At 39.6% G+C, this 12,719-nt stretch overlaps 2 protein-coding genes across 3 annotated transcripts in view; one reads left to right on the plus strand and one right to left on the minus strand.

Moving 5' to 3' along the window:
* Window positions 1-1,401, plus strand: part of OTC (ornithine transcarbamylase) — a 57,541-nt gene extending 56,140 nt beyond the window's left edge. The window contains exon 10 of the mRNA XM_027091335.1: window positions 332-1,401. Coding sequence (XP_026947136.1) covers window positions 332-391 — 60 coding nt within the window. The 3' untranslated portion in view covers window positions 392-1,401. The remainder of the gene's footprint in view (window positions 1-331) is intronic.
* Window positions 1-12,719, minus strand: part of RPGR (retinitis pigmentosa GTPase regulator) — a 267,450-nt gene that overhangs the window by 146,187 nt on the left and 108,544 nt on the right. Inside the window, exons 3-4 of one of the 2 annotated variants that reach the window (XM_027091321.1) lie at window positions 3,822-3,896; window positions 1,445-1,520 (exon numbers count right to left, since the gene is read on the minus strand). In XM_027091321.1, the coding sequence (XP_026947122.1) occupies window positions 1,445-1,457 (13 nt within the window). In that variant the 5' untranslated portion in view covers window positions 1,458-1,520; window positions 3,822-3,896. The remainder of the gene's footprint in view (window positions 1-1,444; window positions 1,521-3,821; window positions 3,897-12,719) is intronic. The other variant, XM_027091320.1, reaches the window with a different exon arrangement.

The following is a 12,719-nucleotide window of genomic DNA, read 5'->3' on the forward strand; positions in this document are numbered from 1 at the left end:
ACCTAGGTTTCACTATGACTAGAAAATCCAATCATGGCTACCACCTTGGAATCTCACTTCAGCTCTCTCCCCCACTAGTCCTGGAATGAGGCCTAAATAAGCATGGTGTTTGTGTATGTATTTGGGTCACCCTGATCCCTCCTGACCTCCCTTTATCCAAATAAAAATAAATATTAGTTCAGAACCGTCCCCTTATCATTTCCTCGGGAAAACACATTTCAACTATAGGCCTTCAAAGCTGCAACCTGGATCCTCTTCCGTAAGTCCCTAAACAGACTCTTGCTAATGTTTACCCATTTCTTTCTTTCTCTTTCTCTGTGTGTCATCCCAGGCTGTCATGGTGTCCCTGCTGACAGATTACTCGCCTCAGCTCCAGAAGCCGAAGTTTTAATGCCGTGATGCTTCTCAAGAGAGAAACCATCTTCTTCAGTAACAGAACGAGTCAGTTTATGAGGGAAGGAGAAGAGAATCGAAGAAATAAACAAATCTTGATACAGGGTATAGGTGAATGATACATTGCTTTGCCATTGTGAAACCTTCCTGAAGCCCTTAATTTAAGTGCTGATGCACTGTAACACGTGGCTTAACTTCGTTTAAACTTTCTAATGCACAATTTCTGAGTTACATTTGGGTACCATATTCATAATCATATACGTTTGCTTCAACTAAACATAAAATACTGTGTTCATAACACATAATGCCTAAGCCATTAAATGTAATCTACACTTATTACCTTAATAAATTATCACCCACACTAATTTATAAGTAAACATTTACCAGACAGTCAGCTGCTGGTAGATGTGTGGGCTGTGTTCATATCCCCTAGGACCAACAAGGGAGCCAGATGATCCGTCTTGCTTGTGTAATACAATTTTCAGGCAAATGAGGTAGACAGACATTCACTTACGGAGGCAAATGATGAAATTCTTAGAAAAACAGCTATAATTATGTCCAAACTCTGGAGTTTTTTCTAGTCATTTGTGGGAGGAGGGTCCTTCAAGAGCACACATCTCTTTTCTATAATAAATACTTAACGTTACAAGCCTACAGAAGCCTTTGGGAACAAGTGGTAAAACCATGAATACCCAGCTAGGAATATAACATCCATTAGTGACATTTTAGTAGGTTCAAATTCTCCAGCAGGACCAATTTAATTTTTTCATGTTTGTGCTTGTCACGCATCTAATCACACCACACACTGGGTAGTTCCATAATTCTACTACTTGCTACATTTAGTCCATTTTTTTCCTCTAATTTTTCTTTAAGATAATAAAATTTTTCATTACTGGATTATTATGTAATTAAAGCTAGATGTCTCTTGTGGGTGAACACAATGTGTATTGTTGAATTATTATGATATAATTTGAAATCTTTAGTTCAAATGTTAAATAACTGAAACTTTAAAAAAGTAACATATTTTACAGAGGACAAGAAAAGTAATTACCTTTATATTCCATTTCTACTATTGGAAGAATGTTTCCAGGCTGGCTGACTGCTATTCTTCAGCAGATAGCTATGACCTAAATGAGGGAGTATGAGATGAATTACAAATCAGATGTGCAATGAAGATGCAATAAAACATATTTAGTAGGGAGATGGAGGAAGGCTCGTAATATTACAGGAAAAAATCAATTTTTCTAGTAAATATCAAAGGTGACTTTCATGTTTATGGTAATTTATTGGGAGCACTTCAGAAAGAAAGTGTGGAGTTTCATGAACTATCTTCTTTCGGCAGAGGGTATAAGAACAATTTAACTAGGAGGTGCCGTGAGTCTATACACAAAGGACATAATCCTGAGTATCACTCCACTTTCTAAACAGTCTCCTACGGTAACGAGCTCTCATCTCTTTACTGGCTATTCTCTGAACCAAACAGAAGGTATAATCTTCCCTCAATCAGAAAGAACTTGTATCATTTTCTTGCCAAAAGGTAGTTACCTTACCTCAAAACGCCCCAAAGCTTTCTTTTTTATGAACACACAAATTAACACTGTTCTCAACCTAAGCCTGTAGGAATTTATTTGCTTTCTTAACTTTTCATCTTAAGAAGACATTATTTATATTGTCAGGAATAAAGAAAACCGGGAAGGAAGATTTAGTATTGATACTAATTTTTCCAAAGGTATGTTATCTCCTGTTTCTTTTTACCCCTTTCTCCCTCACTCCCTTTCCTGTGTAACTACTGTAATGACAGAGATTAACAAAAACCCCAGCAATGACCCTTGGGCTGCTGGTGTAGTAGATCCTATCGACTTAATTAATATAACTAGTCAAAGAGTTCCTTTCTTCCAGGCTTTCTCCACTGTAACAATGGAAGTAAAAACACCATGTAATTACACTGCAATGATTTCCATGTAGGGGAAGAATTATCAGTTGTTTTCTTTTTTCCTGCAGTGATGTTTCTAGGAACTTTAGAAAAATAATTCAATGTCAGATATTCGAACAAATATTGTGCTAACAATTTGACTATTGTAACACCCCCAGGCAGAAAGATCTGCACAGATTAGCATGGCAATGCCACATTAGAGCTCCTACACAAATAAGCGACCCTAGAACTTCAGTAACATGGTGAGGGCCTCTTGGTCCAATGCCAAAGTTCCAAGGCAAATCTTCTCATATGATAAAAAGGAATGAAGAATACATACAGAGAGGGTGTCCAGAACACATTCTCTTTTGGGCATTTTTGTCTTGGACAGTCTCATCAATGGAGATGAGCTGCAGCATGTCTTCAGACATGGTGCTACTCAGCAATTTTGTAGGATTGATGACAAATACGAAAGGTCATATCAAAGAATGGAAAACCGGTCAAGTCACAATGATTGGACACCTACAACCAGGAACACTATATACTGACATGCAAGATGTACTCTGTGCAAAGGTCTCAGGTAAAAGGTGTGAGTAAGGGTTAAAACCCGGTCTGCACTTCAGATACCAAGGCTTGTGCCTCCTTTAGGCCCTACAGCCAGAAGGAAGGAATGACATTTTTGTAAGTTGTCCAGCGAGAGGGGACACTTTTCAGTGTTTTATAAACCTGAATAGGTGCTTTGTTTTAAGTCACACAAAGGGCCAGTATCTGGTCGGGGTAGACCTACTTTCAGTTATTTCCATCAGGAATTTTTTTCAATATCAGCTTGTACTTGATTAAAAGGAGACACACAGGGACACTTCAGTGATACTTCTGCAGTTTTGCCTCAGTTTCTGCCACAGTTTCAACGATATATTGCTTTGCCATTGTGAAACCTTCCTGAAGCCCTTAATTTAAATGCTGATGCACTGTAATATTGGGAATGGAAATGATAGTATCTGTGCATTTTTGTGTGGCAAACACATGACACAGATCATTGAGGCAGGAATTTGCAATCAACTCTGCAGTTCTCTAATATTTTAAAGTAATTCATCCCTCATAATTATCCAGTAAATTTAATATCAATTATTGATAAAAGAATCGTGGTCAGAACAAGTGGAAGTGCACTCCTTTATATGGACTAAATCTTTTCACAGTTTGAACAGTGCCTGACTTGTATCAATGACACTGGACTTAGTTTCTAATCCATGTTTTTGTGAAACTCATTCCCAGAGGCAATGCAGGTACAACAGCTGCCTTCTGCAGCAAAATCGTTAGGCGAGTGAATTTTTAAACTGGAATGAGGCTTAGAAATGATCCAGACCATCCCTTCATTTTACAAAAGAAGGAAACAGGAAATAACAATAAAATGTTCCTAGGATAGAAAGATATTCTACAGGGAGGGATAATGCATGTGTTCAACACCCTCTGCGAACTATCTGGGATCCTACAAATGTAGCCACTTGATTTGACTTACTTCAATGGCTGAATGGGGAATAGGAAACTGGCTGGTCTTGGATTCTATGAGGCCAACAGAGAGGAGAGTTCACACCTAAGCAGAGATCGATACAGATTTCAGGGATGAACAGTGATCCAAAAAGCATTCATGTAGTAGATGCTGTTGGTGTCTCAACCAGATGTCTATTAACCTGGGTTCGCCCACCCCCCAGCTGCTGTCAGGGTTGGATACTAATGGCTCACAGCTGCCCCTTTTGCTACCCTCAGCCATCAGGAACCACTTAGCCCAGGAGGTTACATGCTCACCCTCATCCCACTACTGGCAGTCCACAGTCAGTGAGTAACTGATAGAGAGGTGTACAAAAACTTGGCTCTCATCCTTCTAGGCAGGACCAACCCTGTGGTGAAATTCATGCTCCAGAGCTTCCCTGGGGATTAGGCTGAAGCCAGTATCTGTCTGAGACCACATCCTTGGTTAGCTTTCCCTGAGGCTTAACCTCCTTCCCTTGCTTCTCTTCTCCTGAGAGTGCTTCCTCAATAAATCATCTGCACAGGAATCCCCAACTCAGGCTCTGCTTCTAGGGAATCTGATCTAAGAGGATCCATGAATAAGATTTTTCAGAGGTCTGTACTGTACTGCTGATCCTTCAGGCATCAAGGGAGGAGTAGGAAGATAAGAGGCCATTAGACAAATGGTGAAGAGCTCGTGCTTAAGCAAGCAAAAATTTTTCTGGTTACCAGGATCAGTCTTCCTTAAGAAGGAAGCAGAACATTATAAATAACAAATATTATTTTCCTGTCACATGTTGAAATTCATAATGAGGAATTTATTAGCTGCATGGAATAGGAGACCAATTTGCTCTCCCTGGAGAAGAGTACACCTGAGTTAACTGACAATATTGCAGGTTTATTTCTGTCACAGTTAAACACTAGAGGTCGGCAACTCTGGCAGCTGGTCTGCCCTTTGCATTGCCTTCCTCATTTCCCCCAAAGCTTCCCATTCAGCAGGTCTGGATTGGGGCCTGAGAATCTGCATTTTTACCATGTTCCCACGTATGCCAATGCTGCCAGTCCAGGGACCACACTTTGAGAATCATTGGTATGAGGTAATTAATTCTAAAGAATTATTTGAGGTGTCTTTATCCCCACATCCATAAAGCACCACCATAAAGCATCTGACATAACCCAGATCCTCTGACTATTAATCTGTCTTTGGAGCCACTGAGGCCTGGGTTTTATCCCTCCTCTGCTATATAACAGCCATCTAATCCTACTTTCCTTATCTGTAAAATGAGAATAATAATGCCCATCTCATAGTGTTGCTGAAAGGATTAAATGAATTAACATATATAAGAGTATTTGGCTTAAAGCAAGTGCTAAATAAATATTAGCCCCCTTTTATTTGATTGTTTTTAATACTTTATAGTTTTTCTTTGGCCCTTAATAACAAAATTATATCCCACCATCAGAAACACTGAGTAGAATAGCTTTTTGCCTAAAAAAAGGCAAAGAATGAGTTTGTCTTCTGAAGTTGGCAGAAGCCAGCAGCTGATGCTTCACTTGAGTCATCTCTTTCTAGAAGCTGCTTTGTGAATATCTATGCTACCCAGGTGAGCGGCCTGGCTCTCTGCCAAACCAAATCATGGAAGCCAACAAGTGCAAAAATCTAATCAAAGTGACAACTCTTTTTTTTAAAATTTAATTTATTTTTTATACAACAGGTTCTTTTTTTTTAAGTTTATTTCTTTTTGGCTGCATTGGGTCTTTGCTGCTTCGCGCAGGCTTTCTCTAGCTGTGGTGAGCAGGGGCTACTCTTCGTTGTGGTGCGCAGGCTTCTCATTGCGGTGGCTTCTCTTGTTGCGGAGCACGGGCTCTAGGCATGCAGGCTTCAGTAGCTGTGGCACACGGGCTCAGTAGTTGTGGCTTGCGGGTTCTAGAACATGGGCTCAGTGTTGTGACGCATGGGCTTAGTTACTCTGCGGCATGTGGGATCTTCCCGGACCTGGGCTCGAACCCACGTCCCCTGCATTGGCAGGCAGATTCTTAACCACTGTGCCACCAGGGAAGTCCCTGCAGGTTCTTATTAGTTATCTATTTTACACATATTACTGTATATATGTATATATATACTGTATATATGTCAATCCCAATCTCCCAATTCGTCCCCCCTCCCCCTCCCCCTTTGCCCCTTTGGTGTCCATACGTTTGTTCTCTCCATCTGTGTCTCTATTTCTGCCTTGCAAACCAGTTCATCTGTACCATTTTTCTAGATTCTACGTCTTGTTTATAGTTTCCTTTGCTGTGCAAAAGCGTTTAAGTTCCATTAGGTCCCATTTGTTTATTTCTGTTTTTATTTCCATTACTCCAGGAGGTGGGTCAAAAAAGATCTTGCTGTGATTTATGTCAAAGAGTGTTCTTTCTATGTTTTCCTCTAAGAGTTTTATAGTGTCCGGTCTTACATTTAGGTCTTTAATCCGTTTTGAGTTTATTTTTGTGTATGGTGTTAGGAAGTGTTCTAATTTCATTCTTTTACATGTAGCTGTCCAGTTTTCCCAGCACCACTTACTGAAGAGACTGTCTTTTCTCCATTGTATATCCTTGCCTCCTTTGTCATAGATTAGTTGACCATAAGTGCATGGGTTTATCTCTGAGCTTTCTATCCTGTCCCATTGATCTATATTTCTGTTTTTGTGCCAGTACCATATTGTCTTGATTAATGTAGCTTTGTAGTATAGTCTGAAGTCAGGGAGTCTGATTCCTCCAGCTCCGTTTTTTTCCGTCCAGATTGCCCTGGCTATTTGGGGTCTTTTGTGTCTCCATATAAATTTTAAGATTTTTTGTTTTAGTTCTGTTAAAAAATGTCATTGGTTATTTGACAGGAATTGCATTGACTCTGTAGATTGCTCTGGGTAGTATAGTCACTTTCACAATATTGATTCTTCTAATCCACAAACATGGTGTATCTCTCCATCTGTTTGTGTCATATTTGATTTCTTTCATCAGTGTCTTATAGTTTTCTACGTACAGGTCTTTTAACCTCCTTAGGTAGGTTTATCCCTAGGTAGTTTATTCTTTTTGTTGCAATGGTGAATGGGATTGTTTCCTTAATTTCTCTTTCTGATATTTCATTGTCAGTGTATAGGAATGCAAGAGATTTCTGTGCATTAATTTTGTATCCTGCAACTTTACCAGATTCATTGATTAGCTCTATTAGCTTTCTGGTGGCATCTTTAGGATTATCTATGTATGGTATCATGTCATCTGCAAACAGTGACAGTTTTACTTCTTTTCCAATTTGTATTCCTTTTATTTCTTTTTCTTCTCTGATTGCTGTGGCTAGGATTTCAAAACTATGTTGAATAATAGTGGTGAGAGTGGACATCCTTGTCTTCTTCCTGATCTTAGAGGAAATGCTTTCAGTTTTTCACCACTGAAAATGTTTCCTGTGGGTTTGTCGTATATGGCCTTTATTATGTTGAGGTAGGTTCCCTCTATGCCCACTTTCTGTAGAGTTTTTAATCATAAATGGGTGTTGAATTTTGTCAAAAGCTTTTTCTGCATCTATTGAGATGATCATATGGTTTTTATTCTTCAATTTGTTAATATGGTGAATCACATTGATTGATTTGCATATATTGAAGAATCCTTGCATCCTTAAAGTGACAACTCTTTTGCTTAGGAAAGCATGATGGGAATGTACATTTATGTGAAATAAATCTGAGGCACTTGGCAATTGTCAGACTTAGGGTCTAGCTGATAAAAGGGGAAAGGGATTAGGAACGACTCATCAGGGTTTATTTATCTTTGGGGCTAGAACTGCTTAAAGGAAGAAGTTTTCAAATTGTTCTTAAGGTAGCAGTTCTTAAATGTTTTGTTCTCAGGACCTCTTTATACTCTCATAAATTATAAAGATCTCAAAGATGTTTGTTTATATGGTATATATCTATCAGTATATATCACATTAGAAATTAAAACTGAGAAATTTTCAAAATATTTATATATTATTTAAAGCTAACAATAGTAAACCTATAATATTTTATGAAAATAACTATATTTTCCAAAACAAAGTTAATGAATAGAGTAGACGACATTGATTTGTATTTTTGCATGCCTGCCTTAATAGAAGACAGATGTATTCTCATATCTGTTTCTGCTTTCCATCCGTGGTACTATGTTGGTTTGAAGTATAGGAAGACTATTCAGCCTCACAGATATAAGTAGTTAAAAAGCGAAGTAGCCTTTTAAAATAATCATGAATATTCTTGGACGTTACATAGCTCCTTAAAGATTAGTTGCAGTGTGGAATCCGAAACCACATCAAGAACTTTTCTACACTGTTACATAAAACTTCACTTTGAATAAATCTTTTGCCCATGTGTGATTCTACACTGGTCATTTGGAAAATATTAGTTCACTGAGTTATGCAGATCTTCCAAATGATGGCACATTACATTATGCAAAATTTTAAAATCGCATTTGTTAATACCACCACTGCTATGGTCTGAATGTCTGTGTGCCCCCAAAATGCATATGTTAAAATCCTAGCACCCAAAGATTATGGTATTAGGACATGGGATCTTTGGTAAGCACTTAAGTCATGAGGGTGCACTTAAGTCACGAGGGTAAGCACTTAAGTCATGAATGAGATTAGCATCTTATAAAAGGGACTGCTCAGAGTTCCCTAGCTCCTTGCACCTGGTAAGGACACAGCTAGAAGGCGCTATGAACCAGGAATAGGGTCCTCACCAGAACACAACTGTACTGGCACCTTTATCTTGAACTTCCCAGCCTCCAGGACTGTGGGAAGTAAATGTTTGCTGTTTATAAGTCATCCAGTCTATGGTATTTTGTTTACGGCAGCCCAAATGGGCTAAGACAACCACCTATCTCATTAGAAAAATCTTTAAGTATTGCCAAGAAGATAAAAATTTTACACAATTCTAATTTTCTCTTGAAAGCTCAAATTTTATCTTTGGCAACAAATTCTGTCAGTTACTTTGCTTGAAGTGAAAGGTTCACCTCATTCATTTTCAAAATGTCTGCCAAATACCCAAGTCCAAATGACCATAGTTTGTCAGTTTTTTTTAAAATTAAAACTTGTGTACCATGCAAGGGGATTCCCTGGTGGTGCAGTGGTTAAGAATCCGCCTGCCAATGCAGGGGACACAGGTTCGAGCCCTGGTCCGGGAAGATACCACATGCCGCGGAGCAACTAAGCCTGTGCGCCACAATTACTGAGCCTGTACTCTAGAGCCTGCGAACCGCAACTACGGAGCCCACATGCTGCAGCTACTGAAGCCCACGCGCCTGGAGCCCATGCTCTACAACAAGAGAAGGCACCACAATGAGAAGCCCGCGTACCACAACAAAGAGTAGCCCCCACTCACCGCAACTAGAGAAAGACCGTGCAGCAACAAAGACCCAACACAGCCAAAAATAAATAAATGTAAACAAACAAACAAAAAACTTGTGTACCATGCAAAAGGCAGCTAGTTCAACACACAACTCAAAGAATTGCATATGTTCTTATCTTCAGCATATCTTATCATCATATTTTGTTATGCAACAGAAAGGCTTAATGCTTACTTCTCATGTCATCACACAGAATATTAAAGACACATGTACTCAAGGGTTGAAATTTAATATTAATAATTTTTACTGCTTCATCAAGGACATTAGTAAGTGAATCTGGCTTTTTAAAAAAAACTGCCTGGGCCTTCCCTGATGGCGCAGTGGTTGAGAGTCTGCCTGCCGATGCAGGGGACACGGGTTCGTGCCCCGGTCCGGGAAGATCCCACGTGCCGCGGAGCGGCTGGGCCCGTGAGCCACGGCCGCTGAGCCTGCGCGTCCGGAGCCTGTGCTCTGCAACGGGAGAGGCCACAACAGTGAGAGGCCCGCGTACCACAAAAAACAACAACAAAAAATTTTAAACTGCCTGGATGTGATAGTGAAGAATAAAATGACTTTTGGTTCTACTGCCTTGATTCGTGCTATGGTGTCAGCAGTCTTACCCACCATTCCTTTTGTACCATTTACTGATGCTGCTGGTCCAAGTACCACCCATTGTGAAGCAAGGTCCTATACTTCCTTCAGGGATACAAGGGAGGCCAGGTGGGAAGAACTCTGGAACATCCATTTCTGATTTAACCAGAACAGCTGACTCTACTCTGATTTCATCTGTAATACTTAGTAGTATCCCCCAAAAAGATTCTCATGAAAAATAAAAAGTTTATGACTCACTTCTATAAAGCAAGTCTTGGGTGCACTATGAACAAAAATCCATTTCATTCATCCTATGCATACTGAGCCATCTATTGTTTTGACCCCCAGTTTTGTGCCAGGCTCTGTGTTGTATGCTGGGGATATAGTAATTGACAAGACATGATCCCTGCCCTCATGGTGCTTATAGTCTAGTAGGGGAGACGGACAACCACATGTAAATAGATATTGTGATAGGAGCTGGGAGGGAAACAAACAGGACGCTCTAATAGAGAATAAAGGGACAAAAGGAAGAGTACACATTTGGATCAGTAGTTCTCAAGCTTCAGTGAGCATCAGAATCACCTGGAGAGCTAATAAAGAACACAGAGGCCCTGGCTTATGGAAATAGGGAGGGGCCGGGTATCTGTAGTTTTACCAAGTGATTTTCCAAAATTTAAGTAGTGCTGCTATAAATACAGTGCCCAGAGAAAGCCTTTCAGAGAAGGTGACCTTAAAACTGAATCCTAAGTGATGAGAATAATTGGGGGGTGGGGCGCCCAGGCTTTTCACTGGATTTGGAGCAGATTTGTCTGAGGTGATGGAAGTTCTACAGGTATAGGTTGAGCCATAGGGCTGGTAGGTACATTTACAGCTTAAGTGAGCCCATTCCATTTATTATTATGAAATTATTTTATCCCTGAAGTGAATAACTACAAGTTCCTATAACAAACCTGTTTTATGAGCAGAAGTGATTACACTAGACATTTTGTGCTTACAAGTCTTATCATAGAACATCTCTCTGAAGATCTCATCTCACTAACAAGGAACAGAGCACATATCTTAATGTTTAAAAACTTATGTTCTTACTGGCTATTTTTCCAACAGTGCCTTTTCACATGGTCACTAGAATTTCAATGTCCTCTGAGTTCTCTTCGTTATCTTCCTGAGAGTTGTACAAATATGACATTTTGAATTAATTCTCAAAGTGCTTATGCTAATAAGATTAGCTCCCCTCAAGACTTTTCATTAAATATAACTGTAAAAATTACATTTCTTTAACTAAGGTCAGTAAAAGAAATTAAGGTATTTAATTTCTGAGCTCCATATAATTAAGTGAAGAATGGAGAAGATTATTCCAGCTAGAGGGAGTAGCGTACAGGTTGGTCCTGAGGTGAAAAAGTGCTTGGCTTCTTCAAGGAACTGGAAGAAGGTGAATATAGCTAGAGTTTAGTGAGCAAGGGAGAGAGGAGCACAAGACAAGTCTGGAAAGTTCAACGGGGGTTAGCTCATGTAGGCCTTTGAGGCCGAAGCAAGAATTTTGGTTTTTATTCTAAGCACGATGGGAAGACACTGACAGGACATATCCATTAGGAGTGTTCTGTGAAGACAGCTATGAGTCGACTGTATTGTAAAATAGTGTCATTGTACATGAATATACTGTTAGCTGGTTTATTCATCAATCTCTTAGATATTTGGTTGGTATGAGCCGGTCCTCAAAGTCTTAGCAACTGCTGACAAACTAGTAAAATGGCATTTCCACAGCTTTAAAGCTGAGAACCAAATGGCTGACTGAACTGGAGCCACTTAAGCATCTACAAATCTTCATCTGGTTTATAAAAGGAGGACCCTGGAAGACAAATGTTGACAGAGCTAGCTCCAGAATCCTAAGCTCCGTTTTATTGGCTCAAGTTTCAGTCCATCTTTTTATTTCTCTTTTGTTAATTCTTGCCCTCCTCTGTTTCTCTGTATTCACCTTCCTACTAGTCTTCCAATGTCTTACATTCCCCCAATCTCCCTGTCTTCTTCCTGGAGCAAGTGGAACTTGAGATCACATCTTAAGTGCACTATACCCTAAGGGATAAGATGTTAAAAAAAAAAAAAAGAATATGGGCGATTCAAATGCTCCCTCTCCCCTTATTAGTTGGATGATCTTGGCTACGTCCTATAACATACCTGAGCCTCAGATTCCTCAACAGTAAATGGAGGATAATAACAGTGCCTACTTATAGAAATAAATGTGCAAGTCCAGGGAGAATAGTGCATGGCCTACTACATAGAACACGCTCAGAAATGCTACTAACATATCTTTAAGTTCCTAATTAAAATTTCCATTTATATTGTCATCTCACATTTTGAGCTCTTTCAGTTCAAGCAGTATATAATTTATTTTCAAATCTACCATGCCACTTTTCATGCTGTTGTTACTCTATAGGTAATTTGCTGTCTCCTTAATACAACTATGAAATGCCACAGGAGTTGAGAGATGGGAGAAAATACCTGATGAGGGAACCCCTCAGGTCAGTGGATGGATGTCTATCATTGAAGGCCTGGCAACATTTGATTAGGCAAAGAAAAAGGAGAAGGGCATTCAGGTTGGCAGGTCTGTGAGCAAATGTGTGAGATTGGAATTCTTATTTGATGGTCAGTAAGTAGTCTGTATTGTTTGAAATGGAGGATTTTGTGTGAAAGTATTTGGAAAATATGTTGGTGTATAACTGAGGAGCGCCTTCACCAAAAAGCTACTAAGTTTGGAATTTTCCCTGCAGGCTTTGGGGAGCCATTGAATAGTGTGGCAGGAGAGAGGGACATAATGAAAGCAGTGTTTCATCAAGATTGATATGGTGATACTGTGTAGATTTATTTGGGAAACCAGTCTTGTGGCTATTCTGTTCCCTGAACAAGAGCAGCAGTTGTGGAAATGGAAGCCTTCATCCAA

Source organism: Aethalodelphis obliquidens, unplaced genomic scaffold (genome assembly GCF_003676395.1).
Source record: "Aethalodelphis obliquidens isolate GAN/ISIS:26980383/991018 unplaced genomic scaffold, ASM367639v1 scaffold71, whole genome shotgun sequence".
Lineage (NCBI taxonomy): Eukaryota > Metazoa > Chordata > Mammalia > Artiodactyla > Delphinidae > Aethalodelphis > Aethalodelphis obliquidens.